We start from the raw sequence: 24,744 nt of genomic DNA on the forward strand, positions 1-24,744 counted from the left end.
AGCTGTACAAAGATAAGGTGCATTAACTTGTAAGCACAAGTGCTTCTTTTGAACTAACAGTCTGTATGGTAAGTTTATTTTTGAGATTCCATTTGCCTTAAAGATTAAAGCCTCCAAATTAAAAGTGTACTGGAAAACAATATCATTCAATGATACTTGACATTTAATATTTTGATGTTTTGGAGACTCTCTAAGAAAATTTCTATAAACATTACATTAGATGTGCTTATGTTTTTCTTTTGATAGAAGATTTTTATTTAATTATGTTTTCACAGAGCTACACTTACACGTATGTAAAGCATCTTCATTGTGTAACATTATTTTTTCATTTAGTTCAGGATCACGTGGAGACTCAGTGTGGTAAGTACAGGGCAGAAGGCAGGAACTTTCAATTAAGTGTGCAAAGAAGCATGCAAAGGCACTTGAGGACCACAGCTCAGAACCTGAAAATCAGAACACTAACACATTTCACCAAATAAAGTAACTAGAAAGAAAAAAAAAACATTTTTAAGGTCATCAGCTGCCATATTCAGTTTTATCATTTTCAATGTAAATCTACAGACTTGTGAAATAGAGCTGTGGATGATACATTATACACTAACACAGCAGAATGTTTACGTACTGTGTGAATTCATCAGCAGATGAAGAATATTGCAAGCAATGTAAGGTATGCACAATACCCAACAAATATATAAAATGTAGCTGGAAACATGATAAAGAAACATTATTTAATACAAACATGTACAGTTCCATCTGAAGTGGGATCGTATCAGCATTTGATGTTGATTTTCACTCGGGGAGTCTTTTTGGGCTATTAAAATATACATTAAGATCTGAATACCTTTAATTTCAATAATATGCTAAAAATACACAGCATATGAAACAAGCATGATTAGTCTGAATTCTAGCTCACTTACAGTTTATGTGGTGGTTTGTTTTTGTGGGTGTTTTCTGTGGCTCCTCCATTGGTCCTACCATGACCTAAAGAAATATGTGTTAGACTTAACTAGTGACTATGAATTGGATTTTTACAAGTGACTGTGGGGATGCATGCATGAGTGTGCCCTGCAATGGACTAGCACCCAGCCCAGGATTTGTTCTTGCCTTGTACGTGACGTTGATGGGATAGCCTCTAAACTCCATGACACTAAAATGGACAGAGCTGGAACTGATGAACATAAATATATATTTACATACACACACACACACACACACACACAGAATATGAAATTTATATGTATTACATCCTTCAGATCTGATATCTAAGATCCTCCTCACTACTTGTTTGTACTTTCCTATATGGTATATGCAGTACAAAGTTTACTTTTATAATTCATAACTGAAAGCAATGTAGTGTTTTAAGCATCATTCTGTCTCTTCTCTGAAAATAAAAAACATGCACTGAAAATAACTGGATGCATTAAACAAAACACTTCTTAAGAAGCTACAGTAAATCACACATATGAGAAACACTTCTATTTTTTCTGCTGACTTTCTAATGACAGAAAAACAATATCGCTGAATAACTGTGCTTAATTTGCTTTTGTGCTGACACCATAATTCACTAATTACTAGAATAATGAAATTATTTAGTTATTTAACAGAATTTCAGGAAGAGAAACTCCTTGGCTGAAGTTGATAACTGAAACAGCATATAAACATCAAGTGGGTGTTTTAATGCATGAGAAGTGAAATAATCACAACACACCTTAGATGTACTTTTTATTAAGCCAAACTAGTATCCTGTGTGTTAAAGTCAAGAAGCATAAGGTGGTGGCTTGTCTGCTTGGTTGTATGCTTGTGTGATCAGTGTGGGGGCATTGGGAGAAAGAGAACAACCAGAAGAAGACTGGGGAATTGGCTGATGGTCATCTATGGCTGAACTTTCAGTTGGCGATGGTGCTTGCAAAGGAGTATGATGCTGAAAGACACATAAAAGTCAGAAAAATCATGTTACAAAAAAGTATTGAATTGAGATATTGGCAAAGTAATTTTTGTTGACTTGTATGTTCAAATACTATCTGTCACTGTTGAAAAAGTACTTTGCCATACATGTACAGCCTTTTGTCATAATTTCCTTCATATTGTGGTTCAATGATATTTTACTGCTCTTCGTAGACACTGCTAGTGGCTAAAAATAATGGCAGATACTTTGATTCAAGTAAAATCATATGATACTCTAGCATGATGATACAGGTGCTTTAAAATGATAAGGCGAGCTTTCTGCCTTTAATTAGGACTAGCATATGTAGAGAAAAAAAATGTCAAGTTCATGGGAAAAAGGGTAGAAAAGTATTGAGTTCAAATTTCAGTCATATACACCTGAGTGGTCATTCTCATCAAGAGTGATCCTTTAATAATCCTACAGAGCAGGATACACATCAGTGTATTTTCCACAAAAGAATGATGCTGAATCTCTCTACTATGATCACAGACAATGGTGGTCCCCTTTCTTGGTGCTTGACTTTATACTAACCTGTCTGCTTTCTTAGCAACTACATGTACTGTACATTTGGGGTTTTATAAGTCCTTACCACCTAAGGTTAGAATTTGTAATGCAATTTGGCCATTTGTGTGTGAATGGCTTAGAGATTGAATGAATACATTTTTTTAAATTATTTTCATAAAATTCCTGACAAAATATGTTTCCTATGTCATGCAAAATATAAATATGCGCATAACTTTTTAGAAGTAATTATAAAGCATACCGCATACTATGTGAAGTGAAAATTGAACACCTTAAAGGGTATGCTTGCTAGTGCTATTAAATCGACTTAACTCATCTTCCCTTCTCCCTCTAATATGATTTACCTGGTGTGGCAGTGAGTAATTTGGGTATGCCGGGAGAGCTTGGGTAGGTGCACAAAAGCCAGTGTAGGTCATCATCTGTTGGGCAGGGTTGTAGAGAATGTGAGGAGGTGGTGCTTGGCTAAAAAGAAGCTGAGAAGAGGCTGCCTGTAAAGAAAAAGAAAATATACAGTTATGTGTAATCATATATAACAGAGCAATTCATTATTAAGACTTTAAGTTAAACTACTCATAATGGTGATTATCCTTTGTTTTGTAATATTTTTAACAATGACTTAACATAACATAACAGGTGATGAGGTGACCAAGTCATGTATGTGTTTTCTTTAGGTGTTCTTGTTTCCCTACCAAATGCCAAAGACTTATAGAAGAGTTGATTTATAACTTTTTATTTTATTTTAATGATTTTATTAAAATCAAATAACATTCCATACAAATAAGTCAAGTTCCTCCGGGCGCTCCGGTTTCCTCCCACAGTCCAAAGACATGCAGGTTAGGTGGATTGGCGATTCTAAATTGGCCCTAGTGTGTGCTTGATGTATGGGTGTGTTTGTGTGTGTCCTGCGGTGGGTTGGCACCCTGCCCAGGATTGGTTCCCTGCCTTGTGCCCTGTGTTGGCTGGGATTGGCTCCAGCAGACCCCCGCGACCCTGTGTTCGGATTCAGCGGGTTGGACAATGGATGGATGGATGGATGGATAAGTCAAGTTTTACAAGACTTTTTTTTTTAAAACAAATCAACCCCCACCCATAAGAAAGAGAGCTGTGCCAGCAGAGTAAATATTTAAGCTAGTAAAAATAAGTAAAAAGATAAAGTAATAAATTGATAAAAAATAGAGTAAAAAAAATAGAAGAAGGAAGAGAATCTGCTTCCTCAATTAAAATGCTTATTCTAAAATGTTATTGATTAGATCCTGCCAGGTTTTGAAAAAGTTTTGCACAGATTCTCTAAGTGAGAATTAAATTTTTTTTTCCAATTTCAAATAGTATATAACATCAGTTACCCACTGACTTAGAATAGGAGAGTTAGGATTCTTCCAGTTGAGCAAGATAAGTCTATGTGCCAATAGTGAAGTAAAGGCAGTCACAGTTTGTTTGTCTTTCTCCACTCTAAACCCATCTGGGAGTACACCAAACACAGTTGTTAATGGATTAGGAGGGATTCTGACACCAAGGCTGTCTGACAGGCATTTAAAGATTTTTCTCCAAAATGATGTTCATTTGGTGCATGACCAAAACATATGGCCCAATGAGGCGGGAACTTGATTGCAACGTTCACAGGTTGGATCTTGCCCTGGAAACATTTTTTGACAATTTTAACACTAGAATTACCAAAGCCTACGAAAAAACTCTTAAATCCTTTCTACCTTAAATCCCTTCACACCTCTCCATCAGCGTCTTTTGTCTTGTAAATGTGTCGATAAGCAGCAAGCAGCCTGCTATCACATCCCCCCACCGCCGCACAGTTTTCTCAGCTCAAGTCTGTTTACCTGCGTGTCAGTTACTTAGAGTTGTATAGAGTGAGAAGTCAAGCAAAATGACACCTTTTATAAATACTATATCGTTATTTGGAACACTGCAGAGCTTGTTGACACATTTACAAGAGCCCTCAAGACGGATCAATATTTTTTCTGGCATAAAGGTAGGTAGGAGGTGAGGAAAATTGGGCAGGTTTTATTTAACAAAGTTTCTAATTTGAAGGTATTGAAAGAAATGTGCTAATGGAAAGTTAAATTTGGAGAGTAATTGTTCATAGGATGCAAAGACATTTTCTATGTATACTGTAGATCTCTTAAGTGATTTAATCCAGACATTAAAAACTGCGTACAGTGGAACCTCGGTTCACGAACGTCTCGGTACATGTACAAATCGGTTTACGACCAAAAAGTTTGTCAAACTTTTGCCTCGGTTCACGACCACACACTCGGTATACGAACAAGCCAGTTTCCCTTTCGGTTTGTACATATTCAGTCTCTCCCTGTGCATTTCCTGTGCAGCGAGCAAGAGAGAGAGCGAGAGAGCGCGACACATACACACACACACACACAGGCAGCGTGAGAGAGAGGCAGCACGAGAGACTGAGGCACACACAGAGGCAGCGCAAGACAGAGAGAGCTGCACACACACACAGGAGCACGAGAGAGAGACAGACGCGCGCACACACAGGAGAGGTCGAGAGAGGCGCGCACACACACAGCAGCGCACTAGAGAGACACACACACAGGCGCTCCAGGCTCGCAAAAGAGAGACACACGCACACACACACAGGCGAGAGAGAGGGAGGGATGCATAAGGTAGAGAAGGCTTGTTTTTGTTTTCAGTTCTGTTTACAGTGATCGGTTCGTAGCCTGCATTGTTGCAATGTTACTTTTCTTGGTGGTTTATTAAATTACGGATTTTTCAAATGTTCATTTTTTCCCCTGTGCTTAAAACTCATTAAAAAAAAAAGTGTTTTCAGCGAGCGGTTCATAGTACTATAGCGCGAACTATTGCAGTGCTAGTTTTCTCTGTTGTTCAAGGTTTTCTCAGTGTTATTCAGTGTTTTTACATTAGTTTACTATTACGCTGTGCATTCCATGGTGTAATTAACTATATTTGTGCTTAAAAACTAAATATATATATATATATACAGTACATACAGTTTGTACGGTCTGGAACGGATTAATTGTATTTACACACAATCCTATGGGGCAAATTGCTTTGGTTCACGACTAACTCGGTTTACGACCAGAGTTTTGGGACGAATTATGGTCGTGAACCGAGGTTCCACTGTACATTTCAGAGGGTGGAAAAAGGTAGTTCTCTTGCAGAGGTGCCACAGATAAAAGCTTCACTATCTTAAATACTTCCTACATTGGTTCCATATTCTGAGTCAGTGAAGCACAAAGGGTTGTTAGTATATTGGCGATGACTTGTACTTGTTGGGGTACAAAGCAAGGAATATAAAGAAGTACTGCAGGATTTTATTTCTATTGTGGACCAAGCCTGTGTATGTTCATCTATTTGTGTCCAAGTCCATGTTTTTATAGCTTGTATATTTGCTGCCCAGTAATAAAATTGAAAGTTAGGTAGAGCCATGCCACCTTCCGCCTTAGGTCTTTGTAGGGTCGCCCTTTGGATACATGGATGTTTTGAATTCCAAATAAATGATTTTATGGTTGAATCTAATTTCTTAAAAATGATTTAGTGATGTATATTGGAATGTTTTGATATAAAAACAATATTAATACTTCCAGGTAGAGTGAGATGAAGGCTAGACCATCTATGGAAGTCTTGCTTAATTTTTTTCCATACAGATGGCAATATTTTGTTGATAAAGAGTTTTATGTTTACTTGTGATGTTTACCCCTAGGTATTTAAACTGATCTGCAATGATAAAAGGGAAGGTGTCCAATCTAAAATTGTATGCTTAAGAATCCACTGGAAAGTGCACATTTTTTTGAAATTAATTCTGAGACCAGAAATCTTTTGAAATTCTATTAGTGCTGTTAGGACTGCAGGCACAGTATTTGTGGGTCTGATATATACAGTACCATATCATCTGCATATACAGAAATGTTCTGTTCAAGTCCTTCTCTGATAATCCCCTTTATCTCATTTTTATCATGGCCTTGCAATTCATACTAGTCCCTACTATTCTCTGCTGTTCTTTTTCTGGTTTTCTGTGGTGGTGATCTGTGCCATCATCATCTGATCAAGGCACCATGCAGCCCCTACATTGATGGATTGAAAGCCAGATGTCCACATGATCATCATCATCTAATTCTTCCATGTGAAGCCTGAAAACCATGAGGACTGATTCAGATCATTTATGTTAGGTAAAATGCCTAGTAGGGGCTGGGCGGTCTCTTGGTCTTGGAGCCCCTGCAGATTTTGTTGTTTTTCTCTGGGCAATCTGGACTTATTTTTGTTTTTTTCTGCTCTCCTGTCCATCTGACATTACTTTATTCATTGTTACATAGTATTGCCTAATTTTATTTATGTTACATATAAACTTGTCTTTCTTCATCTGGTAAAGCACTTTGAGCTACACTATTTGTATGAAAATGTGCTATATAAATAAATGTTGTAGTTGTTGTTGAAACACAGTGTATTGTGTTCATGACTTTAGATCAGGTCCTGTATTGTAAACAAAAATATTTTTAACTTAAGATAAAAATATTGTATTTATTGTTATAGCTGAAAATAAACTTAGGGAAAGAGAGTCAATTAAAAGTTAATTCATTCTTTTCTCATCTTTCTTTCTCCAGCACAGGTTTTCAGCAAGTTGCTCCCTATTCTGGAAGCAAATGGTGCAGGACTAAAAGGAAAGTCACCTCATCTCAAACACCACAAAACAGATATGAAATTCTTTTGTAAATGAAATGATGGTGGCAATATGATAAATTTGTATCATGGGTAATGTCAAAAAAGTCCTTATTTGGGATACCAGGGCTTTTCTTATAAATGAGTTACAGCTAAGATGTTTTGGCAAGAGTTACAGTTTAGAATTATTACAAGGCATGTTCTGTAACACTTGAGGTATGTTTTATAAACAGCTAACAGTCAGTAAGCATATTACAGTATGAATAATGGTATTAATTAGTGTTATTAAATAGTGTTTAATAATAGTGTTATTAATACATCATATTACATTTTAAAATAACAATGTTCTGCAAATTAATAAGTATATTTTATTAGTTTGCTATATAACACATACTATACAACATACATATTTGCATGATATACAACAAAGTAAAATAAATCCTAATAAATGAATTTTAATGTTTGTAATAACTGGTTATTGTTAATACCATAATAACCATAATAAATAAATGTTTACAATTAACAGCTCTTGTAAAGGATGTCTAAACAAATGTGTTACCACACATTTTACCTTTAATAGACAGTAATTTGAGAAAGAAGTGAATGCACATGACACATCTCTATTATTTATGTATTTATTCTTAAAAAATATATATTCCAAACATTTAATTTAACATATTAAAAAATATGTCCAAACTCTTCTGATTTTTAAGTGCTTTCATGATTTCCAGAACTTTCTCAAGAATTTTAGAACAGATTCAGACGAATCAACCAACATACCATGTCCTTGAAAGCTCCAAGAATAGCAGCTGTGACGATCCCTAGGAAGAGGCTAAGAATGTTCAGCACAACAGAAGCCCAAAGCAGACGGTAAAGATGGGTGACATCCATGCACCTCTTAACAGCTGTGAATTCATAGAACTCGGTGAAGTGTTCAGGACTATAAACAAACAGGCCAACACATACATGATATTATTGTCATTTAAGTGAAACTTACATACAAACTTACAAACTATACATATACAGTTAGGTCCATAAATATTTGTACAGAGACAACTTTTTTCTAATTTTGGTTCTGTACATTACCACAATGAATTTTAAATGAAACAACTCAGATGCAGTTGAAGTGCAGACTTTCAGCTTTAATTCAGTGGGGTGAACAAAACAATTGCATAAAAATGTGAGGCAACTAAAGCATTTTTTTTAACACAATCCCTTCATTTCAGGGGCTCAAAAATAATTGGACAATTGACTCAAAGGCTATTTCATGGGCAGGTGTGGGCAAGTCCGTCGTTATGTCATTATCAATTAAGCAGATAAAATGCCTGGAGTTGATCTGAGGTGTGTTGCTTGCATGTGGAAGATTTTGCTGTGAACAGACAACATGCGGTCAAAGGAGCTCTCCATGCAGGTGAAAGAAGCCATCCTTAAGCTGTGAAAATAGAAAAAACCATCAGAGAAATTGCTACAATATTACGAGTGGCAAAATCTACAGTTTGGTACATCCTGAGAAAGAAAGCAAGCACTGGTGAACTCAGCAACGCAAAAAGACTTGGACGTCCACGGACGACAACAGTGGTGGATGATCGCAGAATCATTTCCATGATGAAGAGAAACCCCTTCACAACAGCCAACCAAGTGAACAGGATTCTCCAGGGGGTAGGCATATCGATATCCAAGTCTACCATAAAGAGAAGACTGCATGAAAGTAAATACAGAGGGTGCACTGCAAGGTGCAAGCCACTCATAAGACTCAAGAATAGAAAGGCTAGATTGGACTTTGCTAAAGAACATCTAACACAGCCAGCACAGTTCTGGAAAAACATTCTTTGGACAGATGAAACCAAGATCAACCTCTACCAGAATGATGGCAAGAAAAAAGTATGGAGAAGGCGAGGAACAGCTTATTATCCAAAGCATACCACATCATCTGTAGTGTGATGGCTTGGGCGTGCATGGCTGCCAGTGGCACTGGGACACTAGTGTTTATTGATGATGTGACACAGGACAGAAGCAGCCGAATGAATTCTGAGGTGTTCAGAGACATACTGTCTGCTCAAATCCAGCTAAATGCAGTCAAATTGATTGGGCTGTGTTTCATGATACAGATGGACAATGACCCAAAACATACAGCCAAAGCTACCCAGGAGTTTATTAAAGCAAAGAAGTGCAAAATTCTTGAATGGCCAAGTCAGTCACCTGATCTTAACCCAATTGAGCATGCATTTCTCTTGTTGAAGACTAAACTTCGGACAGAAAGGCCCACAAACAAACAGCAACCGAAAGCCGCTGCAGTAAAGGCCTGGCAGAGCATTAAAAAGGAGGAAACCCAGCATCTGGTGATGTCCATGAGTTCAAGACTTCAGGCTGTCAATGCCAGCAAAGGGTTTTGAACCAAGTATTAGAAATTAACATTTTATTTCCAGTTATTTAATTTGTCCAATTACTTTTGAGCCCCTGAAATTAAGGGATTGTGTTAAAAAAATGCTTTAGTTGCCTCACATTTATGCAATCGTTTTGTTCACCCCACTGAATTAAATCTGAAAGTCTGCACTTCAACTGCATCTGAGTTGTTTCATTTAAAATTCATTGTGGTAATGTACAAAACCAAAATTAGAAAAAAGTTGTCTCTGTCCAAATATTTATGGACCTAACTGTATAATGCAAAGTTGACTGACTGACTCACACTCTTGTCAACAAAAACACTATTCACTGTTTAGCTTAAAAGCTGAAATTTGGCACGATGGTACATCTTTGCGCTAGGTACTGTATCCATTAAAAAAGAACAGTTCAATATAACAATATTTAGGGGTAAACCCCATCAAAATAGAAAACTTAAATGCCCCAAAATCTCAAAAATGCTTTAACAGATTTGATAGATATTTGGTGTCATTGTAGAAAAAAAGAAAATTAGTCAATATGTGTGTTTTATTTGTTGATATTTGATGTTAATAGTGTTTTAGCAAGTAGGTCATTCTAATGCACTGTCCCCTTTTCACCACATGTGCTGACAGAAATTGCATGGAGAAATGGGGTGTGCTGGTTTATGCAAATGAAGGGCATCTGCAAATGCAAAGTGAAAGGAGCAAAGTTCAGGAAAGCTTGAGGAAGACACATTTAACAAGTGCGCTATAAAGCTCAAGTGCTTGCCAGGTGCTGTGGCTGTGAGTGTAGTTACAGTAATTTTCTACAACTGATCCTCTAAGAAAGTTATTTAATATATATTAATGCCCTTCCCCCTCCATCTTATTTGCAGTGTTGTGGACAATGCTAATGTGGGGACTACAATTCCCGTCAGCCAGTGCGCTGCTCCGCACAATTTCATGAGTATTCACAATGTTTAAATAAGAGAATCGATAAAGGGGACAGGTCATCACAGGTAGCAGCTGCAACGTTTTTTTCTCAACCATTTTGAGATAAAAATGTAATTGTCTTGCTGGATTACAGCATTTATCTTACAGTACGTCTTTTTGTTTCAGCTTGCATTGTGTTTAGAAATGTTGCATTTACAAAAGATACTTTTCCCCTGCTTACAGTATGTTAAATCAGATCCTGTTCTCAGAAATGTGTTGTCTAAACCAATGTATGCGGTGTTGCCAACTGAAATAGCAATCTCCTTTCTTTCTACACTCCCCCCATTACAAAAAGCTTAAGAGTCTCCAAATCCAAAAACTTGCTTGCATTAAGTTTTGGTATTGCAAACTTTCACATGAGATGTGAGATATCCAAAAGGACACTCAGCTGTTTTGCTTATTATTACTATGGAATTTCTAGTTAATACATAATAATCTTTTACAATTAATTAAAAGTGTATATATCTCTATTATAAAAAAAAATCTTTGGAAGGGAGACTAGGGAGACGAGACGTGATCTTCTCGGAAGACAACTTGAAGTCCCGCAAGAGACACTTTAACTTGCTCCCAGCTCTTAAAACAACGACAAGCGAGAAGCAAATCATGCAGCTCGCCAGCAGCAGAAACCCAGCAGATGATCTGACCACTTCTTGCATGCGTTCAGCCACCCTAACCCCAACCACACCTCCCCCTTCACAACACGAGCGGCAGAGACGCAAGTGGCAAAAGGTCAGCTGCTGTACAGACTTTAAAATGATCAATGGGCAGTACGACAGCAGCAACAGCAGCAGAAAGACAGCAGATGATCCGACAGCATCTCCTTAGCATGCATTCAGCCGCCCCCCCCTTCCCCCCTTGACAACACGTGCAGTGTTATATGTCCTGCAAGAAAGAGATTTAATCATGCCCAGGCCAGAAATAAAGGACAAGTATTGTTTTTACAACGTCACGCAAGACAAGGCAGTGAGACATCATTTAAAACAAGTCCACAGACATCTAACCTAGCAGTTGTTGGATTGCTGTTGGCAGACACGCTTCATGTGCTCCCAGCTCTTAAAATAACGACAAGCGACAAGCAAAACACGCAGCTCGCCAGCAGCAGAAAGCCAGCAGATGATCCAACCGCTTCTCCTTAGTGTGCGTTCAGCCGCACCCTCTTCACAACGCGAGCAGCCGGAAATAAAGGACAAGTATTGTTTTTACAAAAGTTTTAAAGTAAAAGTGAAAATAATGTATATACTGTATAAGAATTCCCATGAAACTAACAATTTCTTTAAATTGTATATCCAGTAAACCAAACCCAGGGGTGGGTGAGCGAAGTGAGCAGGGGGCAGAGCCCCCTAGTATATATATATATATATATATATATATATATAAATATATATATATATATGTATATATGTATGAAGCCATAACATAATTATTAAACACAAGGAAAAGGATTGAATGAAACTCAAGGGTTAGCTAAATGTAACTTAAACTGCAAGAGGTCTCTGCTTCATATTAGAGAAGTTACCAATGTAATTTTCTAAGGTTAGAATGAGGTAAATGTGTAACAAACACCCCTCCAGATAGCGGAGATAAATTATAGGAAAAGCCCATACACCATTCCTATGATTACTTACTCCGGACTGATACATTTATGCATAACTCTATGCAAATAAAGAATTGTTATGTATTCTCATCTGGGCTCCGTAAGTGCCTTCTTTGAAAATGGAGGAATTTTTTTTCCACAATATTACCTATTGTGATGTTATATTTGACATAATCTACGAAGTGAGATTCAGGCAGCTGGACAATGGCGGTGTGATGCAGTCGGCTATTCACACACTTCATTTACTTTGTCCAGCATTTGTAACAATATATTGGAGATAAACTGATTACACTACACTCTTTTAATCAGTGCATACCCTTGCATTTTTGAAAAAGCCAACACTTTTGTCCACCTGCACGTAGTCATTAAGTTCACAATACCAATCAACGGTCAGCTCTTTTTGAAGTTAAAAAAGAGAAAAAAAATACACATCAAAACTTAACTGATGGAGCCAAGCCATGACTGAACAGAATGAAACATGTTTTTTTCCTGTAGCTGATAGAGATGTTGTTTTTCAGAATGTGATAAAAAAAAGAACGGGACTTTGCTTTTGAATGAGTAAAAATAATCAGTACCTTTTGTTTTTTTTTTGTTGGTAGACAAACCAATTCAAACCACTGTTTACTGAGGAAGTACTAAGTCTTGTGAAAGGCATCTCCAATGAGGTATGTGCATTTTCATTTACTAGGTATATTTTAATAAAATGCCTATTGTTATCGTGCTGTCTGTATGTCTGCTAGTCTGTCTGTCCTCAAGAAACAACTCAGCTCCTAATAGACTGATTTGGCACATTTATTTCTCAAGAAAATTTGCCAGAAAAGTTGAGATATCTCAAACAAAGTGCTAGTTCAGATTGTTAAAATTTAAAAAACATTGGCTAAATTAAAAACCTTCTGTTTTAAAACAGAGATACATTTTGTGCAACCTCAATTATTCATATATTTAATCTCAAATTTACTTTGAGAGAGATTATTTCAGCTAGTATATATCCTTTTTTACACCACTTTTTATTGCAAAACAAATCCCCAATTTAAGTTATTGAAATGACTGCAGCATTTTCACATGGCTGAAAAGCCGCAAACATATCTGTAGTTTACATGTGCCGTGGCAGATTTCCACGTACAATTTAACTGTCTTAGCCCTCTTCTGGAAATCTGTTTTAACCCATATTATAGGTGCCTGTAAATACTCCAGTCTCCAAATTATTCATTTCAGATTGTTACTCCCTGAAAGTGTTTTGCCATCGGTCCCACCATTGATCCTTGTTGGTGCTCTTCCATGGTTGTACATTCCAGATGTTTTTATATATTTTAGGAGTGCCCCATGTGTCCGCTTTTTTCTCTCTTTTATATTTTGTGCTTCTGCAAAGCCACAAGGCTCTGTGTGATGTAAATTTTATCACCAGTCATGTCACGAAGACATGCACTTCTGTGACCACATACGTTAAGCTTTTTGTGTCCACGCGGTCCTTTGCACACCAACTGTGCATGTGCTAGACAATAAAACATGGACACATTTAGAATGACTCTTCATCAGCGAAGTGCTGTGCAAACATGAACATGAACAGAACAGGGCGTGCATCTTTCACGCAACTGCATCTCCACCGGTCTACATCTGTTCACGTTTGAATTATAAATGTTCCTTAACATTCCTTTGCTTTTCCAGATTTTTCTCCTACTGGACCTCTAGTCTCTCTTTCTATCATTCATGCAGTGGAGGTTGTTTAGCATGGAAATAAATACTGCAAAAGCATCTCAAGCATTTCCTTTGGAAACTGATGTCTCTTTTTTCTTTTACTGATGTCTTGTTTGAAAGCTTCATTTTTCAGTCTTACTGTTCTGGAGCTCTCAGTGGCAATGATCAGCAGGTCAACCAATCTATAAATTGCAATATGCGGTGCCCTGGTGTAAGGCACGCAGTACTGGGTGGCCAGTGAATGCCATCACTCTCTCTCTCTCTTACTTTTCATATATTTTGTTGCCAGGGTTTTAGTTCCTTCCTAGGTTGTGCTTTGTCTGTTTTATGTTTGCCCTCCTCCAACATGGCTAACTTTGTGGTTTGGGTGGGGCATCAAGGGGAGAGGGGGTATAACTACTGATAGTTGTTACCATTGTTTCTCATTTTATTGCTTGTTTTATGGAAACTTGTTCACTATTCGCTTTAGTTCATTATTGCTATTTAAATTCCAATTAACATTTGGTTAAAAAAAACACACACATTGTAACTCTCCAGTTAATATGAACTGCAGTTAGCCATATACCATTCACAACCACAACTAAGAACAATACAGCAATCAATGTCATTTTAACATCTCTTGAGCTGGAATTTGGTGTCTGTTAAAGCTAGTTCAGCCACAACAAGCCCATTTGGGCTCAATTTTAAAATTACGTAATACTGGAACATGCTATACAAACACTTAATCATCAGAAGAAATTATTTTAATTAATGGAATTATTAGTTAAGTTGAACATTGTACAACCACAATGACAAAGTTTATTTATTATAAAAATTAGTGCAAACAAATGTTAAGATTTTTACTCTAGAAGAAGAAGACATTAATTCAAGCAATAGAATTCACTTCACACAGTAATCTAATAGTTATTCATGTCTGTTTTGCTGTGCCTAGCCATGAAAATTATCTTGGCAGCATATTTGAAACTGTGGCCAACTGAAAACTTGTTTAACAAGGAACTGGCAAATGAACACTGTAAACAAGTTAAAGCTCAGTGATTCAAGCCAACACAAGTAAGAGATTGACTTTCTTAACCGTGTTTTTATTCTGCACTAGCTTCCTTTGAATGACTCATAATAGTTGTAGCCATCATTTTTATGGAAATAATAATTTAAAGATATTGTCTAGTAATAAGAGAGTTTAAATAAAGCAAAACATGTATTAATAATTCCAAAAAAGTTGGAGTAGCAATAGAGCTCTTGACACAAATCTAAACAAAGAGAAGTGAGGAGAGCTAAATTAATAAAATAAAACAAATCTTTCCTTCACTACTAGGCCTGCCTAATAAAATGTGGTAGATTTAATTTCCTAGCACTGGTAGATTAAACATAACATCACTTAAAACTAAAGTTACTAACTGATATCAGATGGCACGCACTAGTATGTATTGTGTAGGCTATCATAATTAATATAATACTAGAGGGCTCCAGCCCCTGCTCACTTCGCTCAACCACCCCCAAGTTTGGTTAACCAGACATACAATTTAAAGAAATTGTTCTTTTCATGGGAATTGTTACATATGCATTATTTTCACTTTTACTTTAAAACTTTAGTAAAAACGATATTTGGAATTAACTTTTCTTCAAGATCACTGTGAATTTTGATTCCGTATTTGGACTTACATCGTGACAACACAACGTATATCTGCCTGTGAGTGAATATCGTTTCTTTCTCTCTAATAAATAAAATGACTTTTTGAAATGTTTGTCCATGCTCTTTCTTCTTCACTTAGTCATTGACATGTCATCTAGAACGTATAACATTATTGTCCTGATAAAATTTATAAGAGCTGAGAGCACAGGAAGTGTGTCTGCCAAAAGCATTCACATGACTGAGGTTAGATGACTGTGGTCTTGTTTGAAAATAGTTGTAAGTAGGGCGTGACTTGAAAGAATCTCATGTTAAAAGTCTCCGTCTCACGGGACTTCATACTGCGCCAACGTTTTTGGAATCTTTTAATTCTCGCTGGCAACACGAACTAGATGATCTACAATCTCCGACTTAAAGTTTAAATCTGAACAATATATTCGATCTCTTTTCGCTGTTCTGTTATTTCACCAAGTAATAATTTCCGTTTGTTTGCGCTAATGCGATCTTTACTATCCCTTTTTTTGAGACTTTCGAATTTGTGTACTTCCATTATCTCTAACCTGCTCTGCATGTGTACTGCGCCAACGTTTTTGAATTCTTTACGACATTCTACTTTGTCACCTACTCTTTGTCCTTTATTTCTGGCCCTGGTCAAATCTCTTGGCATAAAGACTTGTCTCGCAGGATATATAAGTGTCTCTCTGAGAAAATCACATCTCGTCTCCTTCCAAGATTTTTTTTTATAAAAGAGAGATTTTTTTTAAATGCGAAAATCTTCTACATTTTGTATGCTTGAGATGACACCCCCTCACACCCATGTACTACATTAGTGGCTTTTTTTTAGTTGCAGCACATAAAGCGTATGTTAACCAGGTCTGGATGAAAACAATCATGTCATTGCGGAGAAAATGCACAAGCAGACAATTTGTATTGAGTGGTTCTTGAAGAATGACATGCGTGTCTTAGCTGGTCAGACTAGCTGCAGACATCTTGAGCATGATATTATTGGGGATTGGTAAAATGTATAGAATACACATACAATATAGTGATGACTGAAACTCTCAAGTGTTGTTTCTGGCAGTGTTGTACAACTGATTCTTAAATCTTGTTTTTATGTGATTTTGCAATCATGACAAACAAAAATTAGTAAAAGAGTGTTTTTAAAGTTTTTTTTGAGTTAGACAAAATGAAAATTTCTCTCTAAAGCCTCTGCATAATAGAGCTAATCAGTAGCATGTAAAATTGATTACATTTTATGGATTTTGTTTACATCACAGCAGAGAAGCACAGTTCATCTCATTTAAAGAATTGTTATTTTGTCTCCAATTATATAGGAATCACCAGCTTGGACTCCAAACGTTTTTATGACTCTTGTCTTATCTTTTACACCAGTAATGAGTTTCTTTGTAAAAACAATATGGCTGCTCACATGACAGAAATGGAAAACAAAATTAAAAAAATAATAAAGCAAACATCAGAATAAGCAGAAAGTTAAAAAACTGCACAAATTTTAATAACTCACTAATCCAAATCTGACAAAAATTGAATCTAACCAGTGTCAGATATGCTTACCTACCATATCATTTCAATCTTTTGCCTATAGAGCAGTGTGTTCATTGTAATAAATATAACATTTACCTGGTTTACGCTTCGATTACATCAAGTTGGTTCAAACTTGAAATCAAACCTCTGATTTTATGCTCATAAGTTCATCCGCAGAGCCGAAGAAATGTGTGATTTCAGCTTTGGGTCTTTTCTTGCCTCCTGTATCTCTCTCCTGCTTGCAATTCCCATGTTCACCCCTCCCACGGTGTCCAAAATAATGTGTATTTTTTTAAATAATGACAGCAATCTGTTTTTTTTTATTTTAACCTCAGACTTGAGGAGGAGGTCATTTCCACTAACTCTTAATTAAATAAAGTGGAACCTCTGAACATATAACTGATTAGGTTTCACATGACTTCATTTGGTATTTTCTAATGTCTTGAATGCTATTTTTTAGGTCCTTCTATTGCCACCATTTTGAGAACCATCATTGGTGCCATTTCCCTCATTGCTAGGGGTGTGGCATCTTGGATCGTGACCAGTGTGTAATCGGTGCGACTGGAAAAGGTTGACTTTTGTTATCCGATACAAACCTTCTAATAAAAGAAAAATAATAATAATAAAAAAAAAAAGCTTTTGTTATTGTGCTTCTCGTGAGTTTGGTTTGACCTCTTTTCCTGTTTTTTTTTTTTTAACTTTGGTTCTTGCCTCCCATAAGGATTTCGTTGCTAGGATCATTTTATTGGTTTTGGTCTCATTTCTACATGATCCTCCCAGTTTAGCTCAGTACACAAATCACCTGTCTGTTTATTGGCAGGAGCCTTGCCTTTGTTTTGATTTCCTGCTTTTCTTTTTTGACACTCTTTGGAATACAGAGTTGCATATGTGAAAAAGGCGCTATATAGGTGCCCGACCCAACACAGACTGGACACGAAGGCACACGTAAAATAAACAAAGATTTTTTTTTTTTCTTCAGCGGTGGGCGCACGTCTTCCCCGTGTCCCACAGGCAGTACACAGTCCCAAGCACAAACACACAATACAGCACTCTCTCTTTCCTCCACCACTCCTCCCTTGTCCTCCTCCTCCTTCCGATTCTGGCTCTCGGAGTGGTGGCTGCTGGCTCCTTTTATAGTTCACCCAGAAGTGCTCCAGGTGCTTGATTGCCGTGTTCCGGCTGCACTTCCGGGTGTGGTGAATACGTTGCCCTGGCGGTGCCTGTGGGACCCAACAGGGCTGCATCCAACTCCAATTCCCATGGACCCTTGCGGGTAACCGAGGCACCGCTCCAACCCGGGGGGGCGGCCATCTAGCATCCAGGGGGAGGTATTGCACCGTCCAGGTGCAACAACATTTATTTTACACTTTGTCGTGCCTGTATCATTATTGGCTGACCCAATGCGTTGCACTCCAAGTGACCGTGGCTGGTTGCAGTTCACAGGATGGGATGTTGTGACTGTCAGACAGCTTAGCTTAGCTTTAACTACACTTAAAGGCTGTACTACAGGTGCAACCATTACAATGAAAACCTCTGTTAAGTAAGCACTACCCAGAATCAAATACGTGGAAACACCTTGGAATACAGAGTTTATGGTGAACATTGTAAGACACACAGCAGTTCAAGATCTTAAAAATTTACAGCTGTTAACATAAGAAAGAAAATGAGAGTAAATTATACATGAAGCCTCTTACTTGTCACAATTGTAGAGGTCACAGCAGTAGCAAGTGTTACTTCTGACCTTCATCTGACAGGCAGTGCTTTGGTTGTAACATGTGACCTGCAAGAAAACAAAGTCAGTTAAATAGCAAAAAAAGGGAAAACTCAGCTGCAGACTAAAGAATATCTCTTTATTTATAGGAAATTTAGTAATGTTGAGTCATATGAGCACCTAACAGTTGTAACAAAAGAGCTATATAGGCGCCCGACCCGACACAGATGGACACTGATACACGTATAAAAACTCCAATACTTTTATTTTTCTTCACCCGTGGGCGCACGTCTTCTCCGTGACCCACAGGCAATACACAGTCCATAAAGCACCAATCCCACACAATGCAACACTCTTTTTCTTTACCACTACTCCTCCTCAGGCTTAGTCCTCCTCCTCCCGACTCTGGCTCCCTGAATGGTGGTGGCTGGCCCTTTTTATATCCCACCCGGAAGCGTTCCAGGTGCTTGACCACCTGGTCCTAATTGCCCTTCCTGGTGGGGCTGAAAATACATCCAACTGGGCTGCTAACTCCCTGCAGCTCCCCCTAGCGGCCATCCGAGCCCCCAACCAGGCTGTGGAGGACTCCATCTCCCATGGAGCCATGCGCTAGGTTGAGGAGTCATCGTCCGGCAGGGAGGCTGCCACCAAGCATCCCGGGGGAGGTATTGAACTGTACATAGCTGCTCCCCCGGAACAGATGTAGCAGGGGCATCCCTGCCGGGCATGGGACCCAGCTGTCCATTACACAGTAAAAGACATAGCTGAACAGTGTAATGCTGTAACTGGCCATTTTATCTGTTCTGAAGCCATAACATGAGGGGGAGAGTCCAGCTGTTTTTTTTTTTTGTTTTTTTTTAATAATTTCATAGCAAGACAACTGGAATGCACAGAAGGAAGAGAGGCTGAGCCAGACGTCCCAAAGGGCTGTGCTGACTAAGGTTTTTGTGTGAGTGTATGGTCACTATTGAGTAAATATATTCCTAAAGTTATACTGTGAATCACTTATCTGAACTGTTGGGGTATGATGAGATTGTAAAAACGGTAAAAACAACTTTTAAATTGCAGGAGAACATTTGTTTTAAAATGTCATCCTGCATCTTACTTGTCTATGAAACAATTCAATTTTTGTCTATTTGTTAAACTATGACCCTGATGAAAAAGTTGCAATATAAATGGAAGTTATTATTATGAAAAAAAAAACTCTCCCCCGTTATTTTATCCTTTTATGCCATATCTCCTTATTTTATAACTGGTCTGTTTCTCTCTTTGTAAACATCATCTCAGAATCTCTTTCCTTAGTTGTTCCAGATTATCTGCAGAGTATCTGTGAGAGCTAAATGACTGGGTAGTTTGTGTGAGAGCCGCTGTATAAAGAAGCGCTTCCTGATTTCAGTCTTGAATTCTCTTCATTCTTTGCTCCATGTAGATTCTTGAGTAAGATTAGCAAAAGAAATCTGCAGTTAATTATTACCACTTTTTAGTGATTTGAAAACTTAGGCTGAGTCAGACAAAAACACTTTTTCGCTCAAGACTCAAGTCCACAAGTTTCTTTTACCTTTTATGGTAAGTAATGTTTCTTTTAGTCTTTTACAGAGCACTGATAAAAAAAACTGCTTCTACAATTTGTAAACACTGCTACTTGATTAATTTTTTTCCAATAATCTATTAAATTATATTTATATCTTAACTACTTGTGTATATTTTTTAGACAATAAGCACATTGTGTCAACATTTTCTTTATTCCTCCATTATTCAGACATATTTCAATTCTGGGTTGGAGAAGTGTGCTGGGGCCTATCTTGGCTGCACCAACCCCACACTAATACACTAAAAGAAAACTTAGAAATAATCAACCTCGCTTTTTTGTCTTTGAGATGCAGAAGGAAAACTAGAGTATGGACAATGAAAGACAGTTACAACTCCATCTGTTACGATTTCAACTGTTATTTTCTTTGTTTTGTCATTTTTTCCAACTCCATTGCATTTGATTTGTATGATTTTATTTGTTCTGCATTATTTTAAAAATTCTGCTCCCTTAACACAACCTTTATTAATAAAGACTCTCAGGTGCTGCATTATTCAATCTGCAGTTTCCTGAGTGTCCTATATAAGTTGCCTGCTGCCACAACCACTTTGCTCTGGCATTAGTTTGCTTTGTGCAAATGTGCTCTTCAGTTCCTTTTTGCCCTCTTTTTGCCCTCTTTGAGGGTTTGCAGTGTTTGACTAGTTTTTCATTTTTGGCATATTTTGGTTTTTATTTTGTTTTTTGGTTTTAAGGATTTACATTTTGGATTGTAGCATTTTGATTTAGTGTTTAATTTTGGAATACCTATTGTTAGTTTTGGTTCTTTCTTTCTGTTCCTTGCTTGAAATTTGGAGTTTGTAATTCTTATTTAATAAAAAGTATTAAAATAAATCTCTCTATTAAAAAAGTTTTCTGACGTGTCTGTGATATTCAGCCTTGACCACTCCCCTCCACACCGCTCGCCCAATCATTACTCCTACTGCACACATCGTCTCTCCGTACCACCTTGTGACACTCTCAGTGCTAACTTGCAAGGCAGAAAAGCAAATTATCTATTTAAGAATGTCGAATTTTAGATCAAGATAGAAAAAGAGCGTCAAGAACTGATAATGAAAGTACTGTATAATAAAAGAAAATGAACAAAAAAGAGCTGCATATAATAAAAATCAAAAACAAAGAGAATAGTCCAGTAAATGCCTATGATGACTTATTCCATTTTCTTTACTGAAAGCATACCAGTTCTGATCTGTTCTGATTGTGTAATTTTATGTGGGATTCTAACATATTTAGAAGAATGGTCAGCAAGCAGTTTTTAACTGAAACATACTGTAACATAAAATATTTATTGTGTTTAAATGGGCATTTAAATTGTTTCCACACTGTCAACAACATGGGTGGAATCATGATGCATTTGATATCACTGCAAACCTACAGATCAATTGCCCTGTATTAGAAATTCATACCTAATAATTTTCTGTGTAGAGTTTGGATGATTTACTTCTTCTTCTTCTTCTTTCAGCTGCTCCATGTCGGTTTGATTTTCCTCTGACTACTTCAATATTCTTCCATCATCTGAGATATGTTTATGTTAGGTTAATTAGCAATTCTGAGTTGGTCCTGTGTCAGTGTGGGTCCACTAGTGAATGAGCCCCGTGATAAAGTGATTAGTAAAGGGTTGCTTCTTACCTTACTCCCAGAGCTGCTAAGACGAGCAACTCTGGAACATTAGAACAATCTGGACAAGAAGAGGCCATTCAGCCCAACAAAGCTTGCCAGTCCTATCTACTTAATTCTTCTAAAAAAAACATCAAATCTGGTTTTGAAAATCTTACTGTTTCCCACACTACTTGGTAGCTTATTCCAAGTGTCTATGGTTCTCTGTGTAAAGAAAATATTCTTAATATTTATGCGAAAATTACCCTTAATAAGTTTCCAACTGAGTCTCCGTGTTCTTGATGAACTCTTTTTAAAATAACAGTTCCCTTCATACTTTTCAACACTTCAATCATGTCACCTCATAATGTTCTTTTGGTTAAATTGAAAAGGCTCACCTCTTTTAATCTTACTTCATAATTCATTCCCATTTGCCCTAGACTCAGACTAGTCACTCATACCACTGCTACGTCATTTTTGTAGCCTGGAGACCAAAACTACACACAGTACTCAAGATCAAGCCTCACCAGTGCATTATAAAGCTTGAGCATAACCTCCTTGGACTTGTACTCCACACATCGTGCTATATAACCTAACATTCTGTTTGCCTTCTTAATGGCTTCTGAACACTGTCGGGAAGTTGACAGCTTAGAGTCCACTATGATTCCTAAATCCTTTTCATAAGGTGTACCTCCCACTGTGTATTCAAACGTAACATTTGTACTTCCTATGTGTAATACCTTATATTTACTGACATGAAATTTAATCTGCCACAAATCTGCCTAAATCCAACTATCTTGGTATCATCTGCAAACTTAACCAGCTTATTACTTATATTCCTATCCAAATAATTTATATATATATTAAAAATAGCACTGACTATTGTGGAAAACTACTCTTTAACATCAGCCAATTCTGATATGGTTCCTCACTCCATATCACTCTGCTTCCTATGTCTGAGCCAATTCTGCATCCATCTACAAACATCACCCTGAACTCCCTCTTCTTTTAGTTGGATGCCCAACCTCTCATATGGCACCTTATCAAATGGTTTATGAAAGTATGATAATTGATACCATATGCTCCATTTTGATTTTATCCTTTTGTTGCTTCCTCATAGAATTCCAGCATGTTAGTAAAAAATGACCTCCCTCTTATGAACCCAGGCCGACTGTTCAGAAAAACTCCTGTATTTTCCATGTGCTGCTCGGTTTTATCCTTAATAATTCCTTCCATTAATTTTCCTGTGATAGACGTTAAGCTTACTGGCCTATAGTTGCTTGGATCTGCTGGGTCACCCTTCTTATCTAACGGGATGATATTTGCCATTTTCCAGGCCTTAAGAATCTCCTCATTGCACAGTGACTTCCTAAAAATATGTTTCAAGGGTTTATACATGTACTTGCTACTTGAGGGTAAATATTATCTGGTCTTGGTGATTTGTTTGATTTCAGCCTATTTAGTTTGAGCAGTACTTCCCACTCTACAATTTCTAAATCACTCAGAACCTCCTTAGTTGTCCCATTTACTGCTTGGAGTTTATGCACTTCCTCACTTGTGAACACCTCAGAAAAATGCAAGTCTAGAGCATCCACCATTTCACTGTCTGCAATTTTTAATCCTCTTAATTATTCCTGATGCACTTCACCTCCTCCTTGACTGTTATTTTATTGCTAAAATACTGAAAGAATCTCTTTAGGCCATCTTTTGCCTTATCTGCTACAGTATGTTCCTCTCTAACTGTCTTTTAGCTTCTTCAATATCCTTGTTAATGTCTGCCCTCCTGTTCTCATGCACCCTACGATTCACTTTGGAGTTGTTAGTCTTATACGCCTTATACAGCTGTTTTTTCCTTTGAGTTTTTTTCCTTTGAGTTTTTTTATTTGCCTATTAATTCCAAATTTAGGTATGTACCTGTTCTGCATTACATGTAAAACATTCTTTAACCTGCTCCACTGCTCATCAACTGTCTTCACACTTAAAAGCTTATCCCAGTCTATGTTCCTTAGACAACCAAAGTTAAGCTTAACAATTTTAGTCTTTGTATCCATACTCCTACAAAAAACACTGTGAACTGTATAATATTATGGTCACTTGACCCTGGTGATTCAATCACCTCTACCCCCCTCAATTATATCCTGATTATTACAAAATATTAAATCCAGACAGGCTTCACTCCATGATGGTGCTTTAACATACTGTGTTAAAAACCAGTCATTGATTACTTCTAAAAGCTCCTGCTCTTGTGCTCCGCCATTTATAAGGTTATCCCAGTTAATATTCAGATAGTTAAAGTCCTCCATGAAATATAATATCCCCCTGTAAACTTGCCTTTTTAATATTCCTAAAAAGATGTGTGTTGAAATTACTGTCTGCATTGGGTGGTCTTAAACACACTCCTAAAATAATGTTTTACAGGCAAAGCCACATGTCCTCACCAAGATGGAGCTCATCGCACAACTTGGGTTTTAATTGATAAAGCAAGTCTGACATTGTAAAGTTATGTTATTTTGTAAAATTGGCAATGGACATGTGCATCGAGGCAAAGTTCTCTTAAAGTTAATTGGTTTAGTGAATATTTATAATAGAAGAATTAAGGTCCAGATCCATGGTACTGAAGAGAGTGTAGGTGACTGATCAGTTTCACGTCTTTCTGGGAGGCACTCAGGTTCCATCAGTTGCCAGGAAATCCATTAAGGGTCTCAGAAACTCTGCACTCTCAATTATACTCTATTCATCAAGGCCACAGACTTTGTTCTAAAGCACTAAATGAAGGTCGCTATTGCTAGAACTACAGCCAGGTTCTGAACATGGTTGCTGAGGCCATTTGTAGTGCCTTAGCCCAGACCAAACCCCTGTGACAACCATAGCAGTACATTACCTTAATCAGGGTAGGAGAGAAGCCCAAGCTTCAATTAAGAGCAGCAACA

The 24,744-nt window shown here is 37.3% G+C and overlaps 1 protein-coding gene across 1 annotated transcript in view; it reads right to left on the reverse strand.

Annotated features, from left to right (window-relative positions):
- Positions 1–231: 231 nt before the first annotated feature.
- Positions 232–24,744, reverse strand: part of LOC114651178 (transmembrane protein 255B) — a 177,717-nt gene continuing 153,204 nt past the window's right edge. Inside the window, exons 6-9 of the mRNA XM_051926233.1 lie at positions 18,617–18,702; positions 7,892–8,051; positions 2,812–2,955; positions 232–1,921 (exon numbers count right to left, since the gene is read on the reverse strand). Coding sequence (XP_051782193.1) covers positions 1,757–1,921; positions 2,812–2,955; positions 7,892–8,051; positions 18,617–18,702 — 555 coding nt within the window. The 3' untranslated portion in view covers positions 232–1,756. The remainder of the gene's footprint in view (positions 1,922–2,811; positions 2,956–7,891; positions 8,052–18,616; positions 18,703–24,744) is intronic.

The sequence above is a fragment of the Erpetoichthys calabaricus genome, chromosome 4 (assembly GCF_900747795.2).
Source record: "Erpetoichthys calabaricus chromosome 4, fErpCal1.3, whole genome shotgun sequence".
Taxonomy (NCBI): domain Eukaryota; kingdom Metazoa; phylum Chordata; class Cladistia; order Polypteriformes; family Polypteridae; genus Erpetoichthys; species Erpetoichthys calabaricus.